General features: G+C 43.6%; 1 protein-coding gene across 1 annotated transcript in view; it reads left to right on the top strand.

Annotated features, from left to right (window-relative positions):
• Nucleotides 1-13996, top strand: part of LOC124789100 (beta-1,3-glucan-binding protein-like) — a 119276-nt gene that overhangs the window by 49478 nt on the left and 55802 nt on the right. The window contains exon 2 of the mRNA XM_047256388.1: nucleotides 1783-1937. Coding sequence (XP_047112344.1) covers nucleotides 1783-1937 — 155 coding nt within the window. The remainder of the gene's footprint in view (nucleotides 1-1782; nucleotides 1938-13996) is intronic.

The raw sequence follows: 13996 nt of genomic DNA, 5'->3' as shown, positions 1-13996 counted from the left end.
GTCATCTTCATCCAATAAGGCCTGCAATTCGTTGTCTTCGAACTTTTGCGGTGGTTTCCCGCGCTCGTGGTTTCTCACGCCAAAATCACCACTTATGAATTTTTTTGATCACTCGAAACACTGTGTTTTACCAAGAGCATGATCGCCGAAAGCTTCTACAAGCATTCAGTGCGAATCTGCAGCAGTTTTCTTCAAATGATAACAGAAAACAAATGCTGTCTGCAAATCGTAGTTCGTAGGCACAAAACTCGACGTGTTTACGTGTTTGAAACAGATAACGATGTATGGAACTTGGGTTACAGTGTGTTACTGTGTGGTTACTGTGTGTCGTCAGCCGTTACAGGAAGCAGACGGCGTTGCAGACGCGGTCTCACGGATCCTACATTGACGGGTAGCATCATCTGTAGGGAAATTCCGGTTTCATACTTCTACGCTTACGTAAGATTTTAATACGGCGCATTTTGCTTTTAAACTTTACAACATTATTTTACTGTAAATGTCGACACAGTCTGCGCAACTCAGCGATTGCAAAGATGGAGCGCTGTCAGTTCTGATTGCGGACAAATAACGTTACGGAAAAATCCTGGAATAGTAGTAACCTCACTCCACGCAGCTAATGAAAACATGCGTACAGCACTCCCATTGATACGATGGAAGAACTGGAACACAGCAGTGTACAGTCTCGTCAAGATTTATGAGATGATCCACAGCAGTTTGGATGAATTGCTTACAAATGCTGGGGTACAAGTGTATAGTAAATTGTAACGCTTAGACAGTTTCAGTGTGTATATGGCATAAGTGGGAAATGGTCCAAGAATGAGAGACTTATTATCCGTAAACAGTGGTTTTTCCACTACCACACAATGCTGTGCTTCCTCAAATTAAGATCTATGTTTGATACTAACAGAGTTCTCTTGGCCAGGAATGCAAATAAACCACGTGATTAAAGTTATGTTCAAAGAGTTTGTGTTGGAGCAGAGAGTTTCTTTGTGCAGCACTTACATTGCACATTGGTGACAGTAAGTGTATATCTACTTATATTATATTCATTACTGCAAAAATAACATGTATTTAAAATGCAAAATTGACGTGTGAAATTACGATTGGCATTGACATAAACATAGATCATTGTTTATAAAATAAACGCTATAGCTCTGCATGAAGTGCCGGCCTCTGCGGCCGAGCGGTTCTAGGAACTTCAGTCCGGAACCGCGCTGCTGCTACGGTCGCAGGTTCGAATCCTGCCTCAGGCATGGATGTGTGTAATGTCCTTAGGTTAGTTAGGTTTAAGTAGTTCGAGGTCTAGGAGACTGATGACCTTAGATGTTAAGTCCCATAGTGCTTAGAGCCATTTGAACCATCTGCATGAAGTTTTGTTAAGTTAAGTTTTGTGTGTGAATTCCTGAAGGACCAAACTGCTGAGGGCATTCCTAAGGGACCAAACTGCTGAGGGCATCGGTCCCTAGACTTACTTACACAGTATTTGAACTAACTTATCCTAAGAACAACACACACATCCATGCCGGAGGGAGGACTCGAACCTCTGGCGGGATGGGCTGCGCTATCCGTCACATAGCGCCTCAAACCACGCGGCCACTCTGCATGACTAAGTTAAGGTTTGTGGGCATTTGTGAGGGAGGTGGGAGAGGTGGTATGTAAAGCGGGTGGGAGGAAAGAGTGGGTGTGTGTGTGTTTTGTCCTGACTTGTTTTCAAGTTTAAAGATACTTCGAAATTTTGAAAAATGTTGGTTGTTTACAGAGTCAATTTGTCCGTTGTTGCAGAATGGCGAGTTTGAGATCTACGTAAACAACAGGTCCAACAGCTTCGCCAGGGACGGCTACCTCAACATCCGCCCCACCCTGACCTCCGACAAGTACGGAGAGGCCTTTCTGTCCAGCGGCACCATAGACCTCAACGGCGGCTCGCCTGCCGATGAGTGAGTATGCGCCGAAACGCTCGCGGCCGTATAACTGCGTCTATTCCTGAGCTTGTAACAATTGACAAATAATCCGTTTACGACTGTGGACATCCACACAGACACGAACTCCGGAGAACTTTTACATAGATGAAGCCCTGAATATTGAAGCTATACCTTGTTATATGAATGTTCATGAACCAATATTCAGTTTTGTAACGCTGTCTGCTGACGAAATAATCGCAGGAGCACACAGTTACAGAAAATCGGCCCAACGTGAAATTAATATGCATAGCTTGTGTACCTGAAGATCCAACAGTCTGTAGACACTCTCAAAATCCTCTCAAAATTACCAAGTGTAAATGACGACACCTTGTAGCTGAACACAGTGCCATGAGGTGACTTCCCTAGAATGTTATCAGTATATCTTAATCTGAAAATGGCCTAGCACAGACAAAAAATGGCTTGAGCAGTATGGGACTTAACTTCTGAGGTCATCAGTCCCCTAGAACTTAGAACTACTTAAACCTAACTAACCTAAGGACATCACACACATCCATGCCAGAGGCAGGATTGGAACCTGCGACCGTAACGGTTGCGCAGTTCCGGACTGTAGAGCCTAGAACCGCTCGACCACTACGGCCGGCACAGACAACATCTCAGCGAATGATTGTACAACGACATAGTACAAGAATTATATCTGCACGTACTACTACAAAAGCTGTGACTTTACTACCATATGCAGCACAAATTATTGCATAGAAGCATCAATATACACATTACAAAAATCTACCACAGCGAATCTTCTTCCTGGCCTCATCTACGAAAGTCACCTTCCACAATCCGAAAATTGTACTTGCGGAGAGCGGGATATTTATTACTAATTCGTGAGAGAAACAGTACATGACTGAATTACTTCATTAACTGTATCGTAGATGATCTACCTCTACATCTACATCCATACTCTGCGAACCACTGAAGTGAATGGCAGAGGCTACGTCCCACTGCACCAGTTATTAGGGCATTTTCCCGATCCAAAAATGTATGGAGCGCGACAAAACTTATTGTTTAAGTGCCTTTGTGCGTGCTGTGATTATTCTAATCTTATCCTCACGATCCCTAAGTGAGCGATACATGGGGGTTGTATATTCCTAGAGTCATCATTCGAAGTCAGTTCTTGAAACTTTGGAAGTAGGCTTTCTGTGGATGGTCTTCGTTTATCTTAGAGTCTGCCAGATGAGTTCATTCAACACGTCAGTGACACTCTCCCGAGTGTCAAACAAACCTGTCAGCATTCGCGCTGCCCTTCTGTGAACACGTTCGATATCCCCTGGTAGTCCTATCTGGTACGGAACCAATATCCCAGGATAAGTCGCACGAGAGATTCGCAAGCAATCTCCTTTGTAGACTGATTGCATTTCCCCAGTGTCCTACCAATTAACCAAAGTCTGCCACCCGCTTTACCCACGACTGAACCTATGTCATCGTTCCACTTTATGTCCCTACTAAGTGTTACATCCAAGTATTTGTATGAGTTTACAGATTCCAGCTGTCACCCACTAACATGGTATTGATAGGATACTATCTTTTTCGTTTTGTGAAGTGTAATTTTTTTTATTTTTGAACATTTAAAGGAAGCTACCAATCATTGCACCACGTTGAAATATTATCAAGGTCTCAATGAATATTTGTACAGTTCAGTTCAGACTGTACTTCGTTGTAGATAACTGCATCATCTGCGAAAACTCTGAGGTTGCTATTACTATTGTCCGCAAGGTCATTAATACAGAACATGAACAGCAAGGGTCCGAACACACTTTCTGGGGGTACAGCCAAAGTTACTTGTCCATGACTCTCCATCCAAGACAACATGCTTCGTCTTCCCTACCAGCAAACAGTCTAGTCACGTTTTTCGTTTGATACCCCAAATGATAGCACTTTTGCTAACAGGCATAGTTGTGGTACTGTGTCAAATATTTTTCGGAAATCGAGAGATACTGTATCTACCTGACTGCTCCGATCCAAAGGTTTCAGCATGTCATGTGGGAAAAGTACGAGTTGGGTGTCACATTATTTATGTTTTCGAAATCCATTTCGGTTGTCATGGAGCAGGTCGTTCGAGATATCTCATTATGTTCGAGCTCAGTGTTAAGGATAATGAACTGTAGTTTTGTGGATCACTTCTGCTACCCTTCTTGTAGACAGGTGTGCTGTGCTTTCTTCCAACAATTGGGCACAGTTTTTTTGTTGGAGGGATCTACGATACATTATAGTTAACAAAGGGGCTAACTCAGCCGCGAACGGGGTATAGAATGTGACAGGTATTCCATAGGGCCTGGGGATATGTTCAGTTGTAACGATTTCAATTATTTCTCAATGTCATCTTTTTCACTCATCTTTTCGGCTGTGCGAGAATTAAGATACGTCAATACTCCTGGGTTTTACTATCTAAAGGAATATTTTTAAACAAAGTTAAGCATTTCTGCTTTTGCTTTGCTTCTCTCATTTTCAGTTCCAGTCTCGTCCGTGAGTGACTGGGCACAAATTTTGGTGCCACTAACAGCCTTTACATGTGCCCGGAATGTGTGTACAGTAGTCATTGAAGGTTTCATGCATTGTCCTCTTTACTGCCAAACACGGTTCCTTCAGTATCTCTCTATCTACAGGCCAATGCTTTCTTTATAACTACTATGTAATAGTCTCTGTTTTCTTCGAAGTTTCTTTAGAGTAACTTTATACCATGGAGAATCTCTGCTGGCGAAGAGATGATTTGGCAAGCACGAAGATAAGTCGTAGAAAACTTCTCCGTGTGCAGACGGGCATTATCTTGCTGAAATGTAAGCACAGAATGGCTGGCCATGAAAGGCAACAAAGCGGAGCGTAGAATATCGTGGAGATTCCGTTATGCTAGAAGGGTGCCTCTTATGACAACCGTAAGGGTTGTAAGCGTATTGTCATATCTCTGACTTGGTTGCGGACTATCTTTGCGAGCGGCTAGATTGTAGAGTCGAGCACGGGACACGGAGCTGCTATGTTGTGTTGTGGGTAGCTCTTCATGGGAAAGGCATTATTATAGAAGTTCAGGTGTGGCTGCAAGTACTATTAATTTGAGGTAATGAAAAATTGGAAGTGGATTCAGTGAAAAGTGCGTCAAGAAGCAATTAAGTATGGGCAGTGCCGCCGATAACGTATTTGAGTGTCCGCCCGTTTGCGTACCGTACCGTACAACATCAATCATCCCCGTCGTGCTCGGCCCCCCAGAATGAAACTAACGTGAATCAGTAAAATAGTTTACGGTGGCCTTGAAACTTTCCCTGATGCAAACATCTTGGCTTGGATGACATGGAGTATAGCTGAGAGTACAGGTCTTCTGGCTAAGGTTCTTTATGGTACTTTGGAGCAAGACAAGGCTTTTACTTTGACTACAAGAAGAAGGAAGAAGCTAAATGCAGACGAGTATCTGTTTATATGGACCAAAGTAGGGAACAATAGTTGTAAAATAAAGATTACTGGTGACTGTATATTCTATTATAGACAATAAAAATTCTCTATTCCTTTCCTTATCTCTCCCATGTTTTCCGACCTCTACTGGAATATTGCTGCGCGGTATGGGATCCTTACCGGGTAGGACTGACGGAGGACATCGAAAAAGTACAAAGAAGGGCAGCTCGTTTCGTGTTATCGCGTAGTAAGGGTGAGAGTGTCAGTGATATGACACGCGAGTTGGGGTGGCAGTCACTGAAACAAAGGCGATTTTCTTTGCGGTGAGATCTATTTACGAAATTTCAATCACCAACTTTCTCTTCCGAATGCGTAAATATTTTGTTGGCACCCACCTACGCGGGGAGACATGATCATCATAATAAAATAAGAGAAATCAGAGCTCGAACGGAAAGATTTAGGTGTTCCTTTTTCCCACGCGCCATTCGAGAGTGGAATGGTAGAGAAGTAGTATGAAAATGGTTCGATGAACCCTCTGCCAGGCACTTAAGTGTGAATTGCAGAGTAACCATGTAGATGTAGATGTAGAAAGGAGAGCAATCAAGTGTCAGAGCCTTGTAGCGAGAGTGAGAACATGCGTTCGGTCATCGCGTTTCCGCAACAATCGGCCGCGTCGCGACGGTTACACGCACGGTCGTATAAGAGAGAACTGTGAACTGTAAATTAACTTTTATGAACAGTGTTATATTATTAAAAGTGTCAAGAAGGACTGGTACCAGATATCTGTGTGTATGTGACGAGCGTAAGAACTTTCGTTCGACCATTTGGCTTCCGCATCATCAACAAAAACCCGCGTCATGTCGATTACGCGTACGTTCGTCCAAGTGATAATGGTGGACAAATAATCATCATCATTGCCTGTGTTCGTCCAGACAGTAAGACATTAACATCATCAAGAATACTGTACAATAATACGGGAATGATGACTATGACCTCTCTTCAAATTAGCAAGAATGTTAATTGGCGCCAACACTTAGTGTGTAAACAGTGCAACCTGCGATTTTCTGATCGTCTCAGAATATAGTTGTCCATACTAAACGTAGGACGGTGGTGTGTTTTTGGTGTTGAGTGGCTCCCCTAAACCGGCTTGCATATTTACCCTACTGGCCATTAAAATTGCTACACCAAGAAGAAATGCAGATGATAAACGGGTGTTCATTGGACAAATATATTATACTAGAACTGACTTGTGATTACATTTTCACGCAATTTGGGTGCATACATCCTGAGAAATCAGTACGCAGAACAACCACCTCTGGCCGTAATAACGGCCTTGATACGCCTGGGCGTTGAGTCAAACAGAGCTTGGATGGCGTGTACAGGTACAGCTGCCCATGCACCTTCAACACGATACCACAGTTTATGAAGAGTAGTGACTGGTGTATCGTGACGAGCCAGTTGCTCGACCACCATTGACCAGACGTTTTCAATTGGTGAGAGATCTGCAGAATGTGCTGGCCAGGGCAGCAATCGAACGTTTTCTGTATCCACAAAGGCCCGTACAGGACGTGCAACATGCTGTCGTACATTATCCTACTGAAATGCAGGGTTCCGCAGGGATCGAATGATGGGTAGAGCCACGGGTCGTAACACATCTGAAATGTAACGTCCACTGTTGAAAGTGTCGTCGATGCGAAAAAGAGGTGACCGATACGTGTAACCAATGGCACCCCATACCATCACGCCGGGTGATACGCCAGTATGGGGATGACGAATACACGCTTCCAATGTGCGTTCACCGCGATGTCGCCAAACACGGATGCGATCATCATGATGCTATAAACAGAACCTGGATTCATCCGAAGAAATGATGTTTTGCCATTCGTGCACCCAGGTTCGTCGTTGAGTACACCATCGCAGGCGCTCCTGTCTGTGATGCAGCGTCAAGGGTAACCGCAGCCATGGTCTCCGAGCTGATAGTCCATACTGCTGCAAACGTCGTCGAACTGTTCGCGCAAATGGTTGTTGTCTCGCAAACGTCCCCATCTGTGGACTCAGGGATCGAGACGTGGCTGCACGATCCGTTACAGCCATGCGGATAAGATGCCTGTCATCTCGACTGCTAGTGATACGAGGCCGTTGGGATCCATCACAGCGTTCCGTATTACCCTCCTGAACCCACCGATTCCATATTCTGCTAACAGCCATTGGATCTGGACCAACGCGAGCAGCAATGTCGCGATACGATAAACTGCAATCACGATAGGCTACAATCCGACCTTTATCAAAGTCGTAAACGTGATGGTACGCATTTATCCTCCTTACACGAGGCATCACAACAACGTTTCACCAGGCAACGACGGTCAACTGCTCTTTGTATATGAGAAATTGGTTGGAAACTTTCCTCATGTCAACACGTTGTAGGTGTCGCCACCGGCGCCAACCTTGTGGGAATGCTCTGAAAAGCTAATCATTTGCATATCACAGCATCTTCTTCCTGTCGGTTAAATTTCGTGTCTGTAGCACCTCATCTTCGTGGTGTAGCAATTTTAATGGCCAGTAGTGTACGTACATAATTTCAGGCTAGCCAGCAGCAGTGTGGCGCAGAAATAATACGACCGCCGCGGTAGAACCAGGTACGTGGCGTGGAGAGGGCACACGGTCAAAGCGAGGATAATTTTAAGGATCTCCCACCAGTTGTACCCCCGGGACATGTTACAGGCTCCTACTATGAAAAGAAACGGCACCTCAGACCATCATATCTGGTTGTCGGGCCATTTGGCGGGCGACAGTCAGGTTGGTATCCCACCGATGTGTCCAGATACGTCTTCGCTGGTCATCAATGATCGGTATGAAGTGGGAGTCATTACTGGAAGGAAATCCACTTCGGTCAATGAGATCCCACGGCGAAGAATGGTCTAGAGACGGCCGCGGTGGTCTAGCGGTTCTAGGCGCTACAGTCTGGAACCGCGCGACTGCTACGGTCGCAGGTTCGAATCCTGCCTCGGGCATGGATGTGTGTGATGTCCTTAGGTTAGTTAGGTTTAAGTAGTTCTAAGTTCTAGGGGACTGATGACACAGATGTTAAGTCCCAGCGTGCTCAGAGCCATTTGAACCATTTTGTGAAGCCCCAGACAGCGGTGGGCTGCCATATAGGTCGCCAGATCTCTCCCCAATTCAGCACATTTGGAGCATTATGGGCAGGGCGCTCCAGCCAGCTCAGGATTTTGACGATCTATCGCACCAATGAAAGGGAAGCAGTGGTTGGGAAGGGAGTGAGACAGGGTTGTAGCCTCTCCCCGATGCTATTCAATCTGTATATTGAACAAGCAGTAAAGGAAACAAAAGAAAAGTTCGGAGTAGGTATTAAAATCCATGGAGAAAAAATAAAAACTTTGAGGTTCTCCGATGACATTGTAATTCTGTCAGAGACAGCAAAGGACTTGGAAGAGCAGTTGAACGGAATGAACAGTGTCTTGAAAGGAGGGTATAAGTTGAACATCAACAAAAACAAAACAAGGATAATGGAACGTAGTCGAATTAATGCTGAGGGAATTAGATTAGGAAATGAGACACTTAAAGTAGTAGAGGACTTTTGCTATTTGAGGGGCAAAATAATTGATGATGGTTGAAGTAGAGAGGATATAAAATGTAGACTGGCAATGGCAAGGAAAGCGTTTCTGAAGAAAAGAAATTTGTTAACATCGCGTATAGATTTAAGTGTCAGGAATTCGTTTCTGAAAGTTGTATGGAGTGTAGCCATGTATGAAAGTGAAACAGGGACGATAAATAGTTTAGACAAGAAGAGAATAGAAGCTTCCGAAATGTGGTGTTACAGAAGAATACAGAAGATTAGATGGGTAGATCACATAACTAATGAGGAGGCATTGAATAGAATTGGGGAGAAGAGGAGTTTGTGGCACAACTTGACCAGAAGAAGGGATCGGTTGGTAGGACATGTTCTGAGGCATCAAGGGATCACCAATTTAGTACTGGAGGGTAGTGCGGAGGGTAAAAATCGTAGAGGGAGACCAAGAGATGAATACACTAAGCAGATTCAGAAGGATGTAGGCTGCAGTAGGTACTGGGAGATGAAGAAGCTTGCACAGGATAGAGTAGCATGGAGAGCTGTATCAAACCAGTCTCAGGACTGAAGACTACAACAACAACAATCGCACCAATTGGACGAATCTAGAACGATATCCTTCAGGAGGACATCCAACAACTCTGTCAATCAATGCCAAGTCGAATAACTGCTTGTATAAGAGCCATAGGTAGACATACACATCACTGACTCACTGAATGTGTAAAGATCTTTCTTTTGAATAAATAACCCATTTTTTAAAATTATAATCATTTGTTTGTCTTTACGTATACCTCAAGTCTGCCGATTTCCGTCCCATTCGGGCAATTCCTTCATGATAGGTCTTCTTTTTTTTTTCTTTGTTAGAACGTATTTCGCGTAAAATGATCACGACAAGAAAATCTGAGAAATTACTCATACAGAAGTTTATCGACATTCGTTCTTGCCCCGGACCATTCGTGAATGGAACAGGGAGTGGGGTAAATAATAATGGAACGCCAGCAGTATCCTCCGCCACACACTGTAAGCTGGCTTGCGGAGTACACTGTGGGGAGCATGTTGCATGGGAGATTTGAAACGCGTGCTAGTTGTTGTGCTCAGTCTGCTAGACTCGTTTAACTGACAGGGACGTTTCGGTAATACCGAATACACTGCCAGTAGCATTAAATACCAAATGAGGGTAGCAGAAAATAAGCCAGGGGATAAGATCGTACCACAAAAGTGTTGTTAGCGGGAGAAATGGAATGAGCAATGAGAATGGGGCATTTCAGTCAAAGTCAATCCTTCTGTTACTGAAGCCCTATTGACCGATAGGACCTGCATGTTTAAACAGTTTCACGAGTTCTTTGGAGCTCACGAAATCTCTAAGTCGGCTGACGACGCTCTTTTGTGTGGGAGGCAATTTTGGGACCTCTAGCGCTGAAATGCTTTTTGCATCTGTTTCATGTTACTGAAGTTAGTGATTCATGGTGATGGATAAAGTTATTCTGTCAGTATAGACGGTCTACTAGAATTCACAAACGCGTGTCTTATGCGCGGCTGTGGTGTTCTCATTGGTTCGTAAATGCTGCAGCTTAACGCGTGAGCTGGTGGTCATTCGGCAGATGACGATGACTGATGATGTTCATATCCCTAAGGCGCCAAAGTTCACGGTTATCAGCGCTCTCACACAAAATAAATACAACCGAATGTGGTAAAAAATGGATCGAAACAACAGTAACCTCTAAAATGAAACAGGAAGGAAAAGGAATCAAACATATAGGATTTGGTATACAACACTGAGTTATAGATCATAAAAAATAGCATGAAACACAGATAAAACGAATGCGGTGGAGGTCTCGTATAAGACTGTGGAGCTATTAGCTAGCTGGATGTTGTTCTGATGAAAGATTTGAACTTGACGAGGTGTAATTAAAACAAAGATTATTTGAAGTTCCCATTATTTTTGATGTGGTTCCATATCTACCATGCCGTGAACTGTTTTGACTTTATGTAAGCTTGTAATGTCAAATGGTGACAACTGAGCTATTATTCTAATATTTTTATTGCAGTATGTTGTCACATTTGTCTTTGTAATGTTGAACAGTTTCGTTCAGTTCCGAGCATCTTCAGGTCTGTTAAAACATATGAAAGGCAAGTTAAGTGTGATCTTAGATAAGTACTCTGAAGCACCCGTGTGATTTGCAGAATAGTTACGTAAAGGTAGATAAATGTAATAATGTAACGACACCCGCTGTAGTTGCTCAGCAAACCGTCGCTTTTATATGTGGTGTGCAGCGTCTATATGTCATTTACGTACGTACATTACAATTATTATGAATTATAAAGGAGTGTGGACAAGCATGTTAAGTGTTATCGAAATTAGGTGTTATTGTCTTCTATATGTGGTACATCAAAACGATAAAGTTTTTGTGTAAGAACAAAAGAAACGGGGGCTCTTAGCTTCTTTGAGTGTCCTATTCGCACCCTGAATCGCTACAGCAAAATTTCGCTTACGCTTGCTCTTGCAAAGTGGCCAGACGTCACATGCTTTGAATACCGGAATACAGTTGGCTGTGGTCGATTGCCGATATCCGCTGCTGCTATCACAGCATGGTGGAAGACACATTGTCTTCAGTACCGGTATCCAGATCAGGGTTGCCAGGTATCCCGACTCTTTGGGACTGTCCGAATTTCCAGTCGAAAACCCGACTTCCGATCGAACCTTATCAGGATAAGTAAAAATCCCGATCACTCAAAAATGGACAACATTCCATATAATATTACGGTCTCTACTTTAAACTGTTCATTATAGGTTCAAAACTGACGGGCAGTCTTGTAAAGTTATTGATATTTAAAACTCTGCTTCTAGTTTTAGTCAGAGAACTAAATTGGCGGGCCTTATTCAACAACCGTTGTTTTCGGGTAGCGAGTCAGAAGTAGATCATGCCAGAGCTTAGTCATTGCCTGCAAAAACAAATAAGTAGTTGTTGTGCTGTTTCCTTCCTCTGAGGCATCCTCCATCGTCTATAAGACAGTAAACCAGGATCGTGTCAAAATATTCGAAAGAGAATTGGCCAATTGATTGCAGAGTGGTATAGACTATCTTGACAAACGATATGACTTTGAAGAGAGCGTGTACAAAGCTTCCAAACCATTTTCATTTACAGGGAAACAATGCTCACTTTCAGAATTCGTGGAAGTGAGTTCTCGATGTGAACTTCGTGTGAACGAGAATTTGATGTTCCAAGAGTGTGTGCAATTAAACGTCTTACTCAAGGAAGAAGAGGAGAACTTTTTTAAGCTGAATTCTGATGACAACTGGATGGAATTTTCTCGTCTCTATGAAAACTATGAAACCTTTTTCAGAGTTGCCTGTTTCGTGGTTTCTATTCGTAATTTCAGTGCTGCTCCATCATGAGTTTGTTCCTGATAAACACTTGGCGAGTTGAGAGAAACCCTCTGTCCATGATTACATTAGAAGCTGAATTAACTGTGAAGATGATTTAATCATTTAAGAGCCTGTAGTTTCGTCGTTTCCTCGACGGGAAAGAAGGGAAAATGCAATTAAGGAGGCTGAAAAGCGGGCAGAAATATCGATAAGATAAAACACAGTGCTTTGTTATAAAGTGTTATATTTTGAATTTTAGCATAAGTGTGTTTTGTCTAGGTTTCGTAAAAAATCCTGGTTTTGTTTAAAAAGAAACCTAGCAACCCTGATCAAGATGTCAGTTTCATGCCCTCCTCCTTCTTATTGAGATTATTGGGGGTTTAACAGTCTCTATGGCCTCTCCGTACGACTTTTCATGGTATCCGATTGTGGCTGCGAGTACTTGGGTCCTGTCAAAATGAATGTGATGCTCTCTTGGTTGCAAAGCATATTCCGCAACAGCTGATATGTTGCCCATGTGCTGTTTTAGTCATTTTTTTTGACCGTTATTTTTGTAGTATCCACGCACACCTCCCAACAACTACGGGGACTCCTACAAATTCCTGTTTCTTCTAGAAGAGCACAAGTGGAATTACAGAAGAAGGAGATTGACAGACCAGCTGTTGCAGGACATACTTTGCAGCCTGGAGACCACCACATTTGTTCTGACAGTAGTCAGGTACTGGAAGCCACAAGCGGATACCATGAAAGGCCAAACAGATAAAAAAAAATGGTTCAAATGGCTCTAAGCACTATGGGTCTTAACATCTGAGGTCATCAGTCCCCTAGACTTAGAACTACTTAAATCTAACTAACCTAAGGACATCACACACATCCATGCCCGAGGCACGATGCGAACCTGCGACCGTAGCAGCCGCGTGGTTCCGGACTGAAGCTCCCAGAACTGCTCGGACTCCAAACAGATAGGCAAAAGAGATTGTTAAATACTCCAGGAATTTCTGCAGGGAGGACATAGGAGCCAACGACTTTCTGCACCAGTGTCCTCCCCACCATCCACGTACTGCTTCCCGCACAGTGCATCCTTCATTGAGCCAAACAGATGGAAGTCGGAAGGTGCGAGGTCCGGCCTACAGAGTGGGGGAGAAACAACAGTCTAATGAAGTTTTGTGAGCTCCTTTAGGGTGTGTAGACTTGTGTGAGATCTTGCGTTGTTATGGAGAAAGAGAAGTTTGTTTGTTTCTTTTGGCGACGAACACGGTGAATGGGATCCCTCAATTTCCTGAGGGTAGCACAGTACTTTTCAGAGTTGCACCATGAAAGAGGGCATCAAACCGAATAAACCCTTGATGGTCCCAGAAGACGGTCGCCATGATTTTATTGGTTGAGAACGGCTTCGAACATTTTCTTCAGAGGACGAGTGGTGTGGCAACACTCCATAGATTGCTGTTTTGTTTCCGCGACCTTCTTGCGATGACAACAGACGCCTCGTCCAACGAATCACCGTGCTTTCGTTCACTGCCAGGTCTCCGCAAATATTCTGTATGCGTTTCTTAATATATGCGACGCTCTGATTTTCCGTCAAAAGAAACTCAATACAGCTCTCTGCCTCAAAAGCACCTCCATTACAGACGTATTTTGAAAGCTAGCGCGTGTTCAGTAAGTAACTATGCAGTTCATAATTTGTCG

This window comes from Schistocerca piceifrons, chromosome 3 (genome assembly GCF_021461385.2).
Source record: "Schistocerca piceifrons isolate TAMUIC-IGC-003096 chromosome 3, iqSchPice1.1, whole genome shotgun sequence".
NCBI lineage: Eukaryota > Metazoa > Arthropoda > Insecta > Orthoptera > Acrididae > Schistocerca > Schistocerca piceifrons.
Note: the sequence above shows the minus strand (reverse complement) of the source record. Positions and strands in the feature narration are given on the sequence as shown.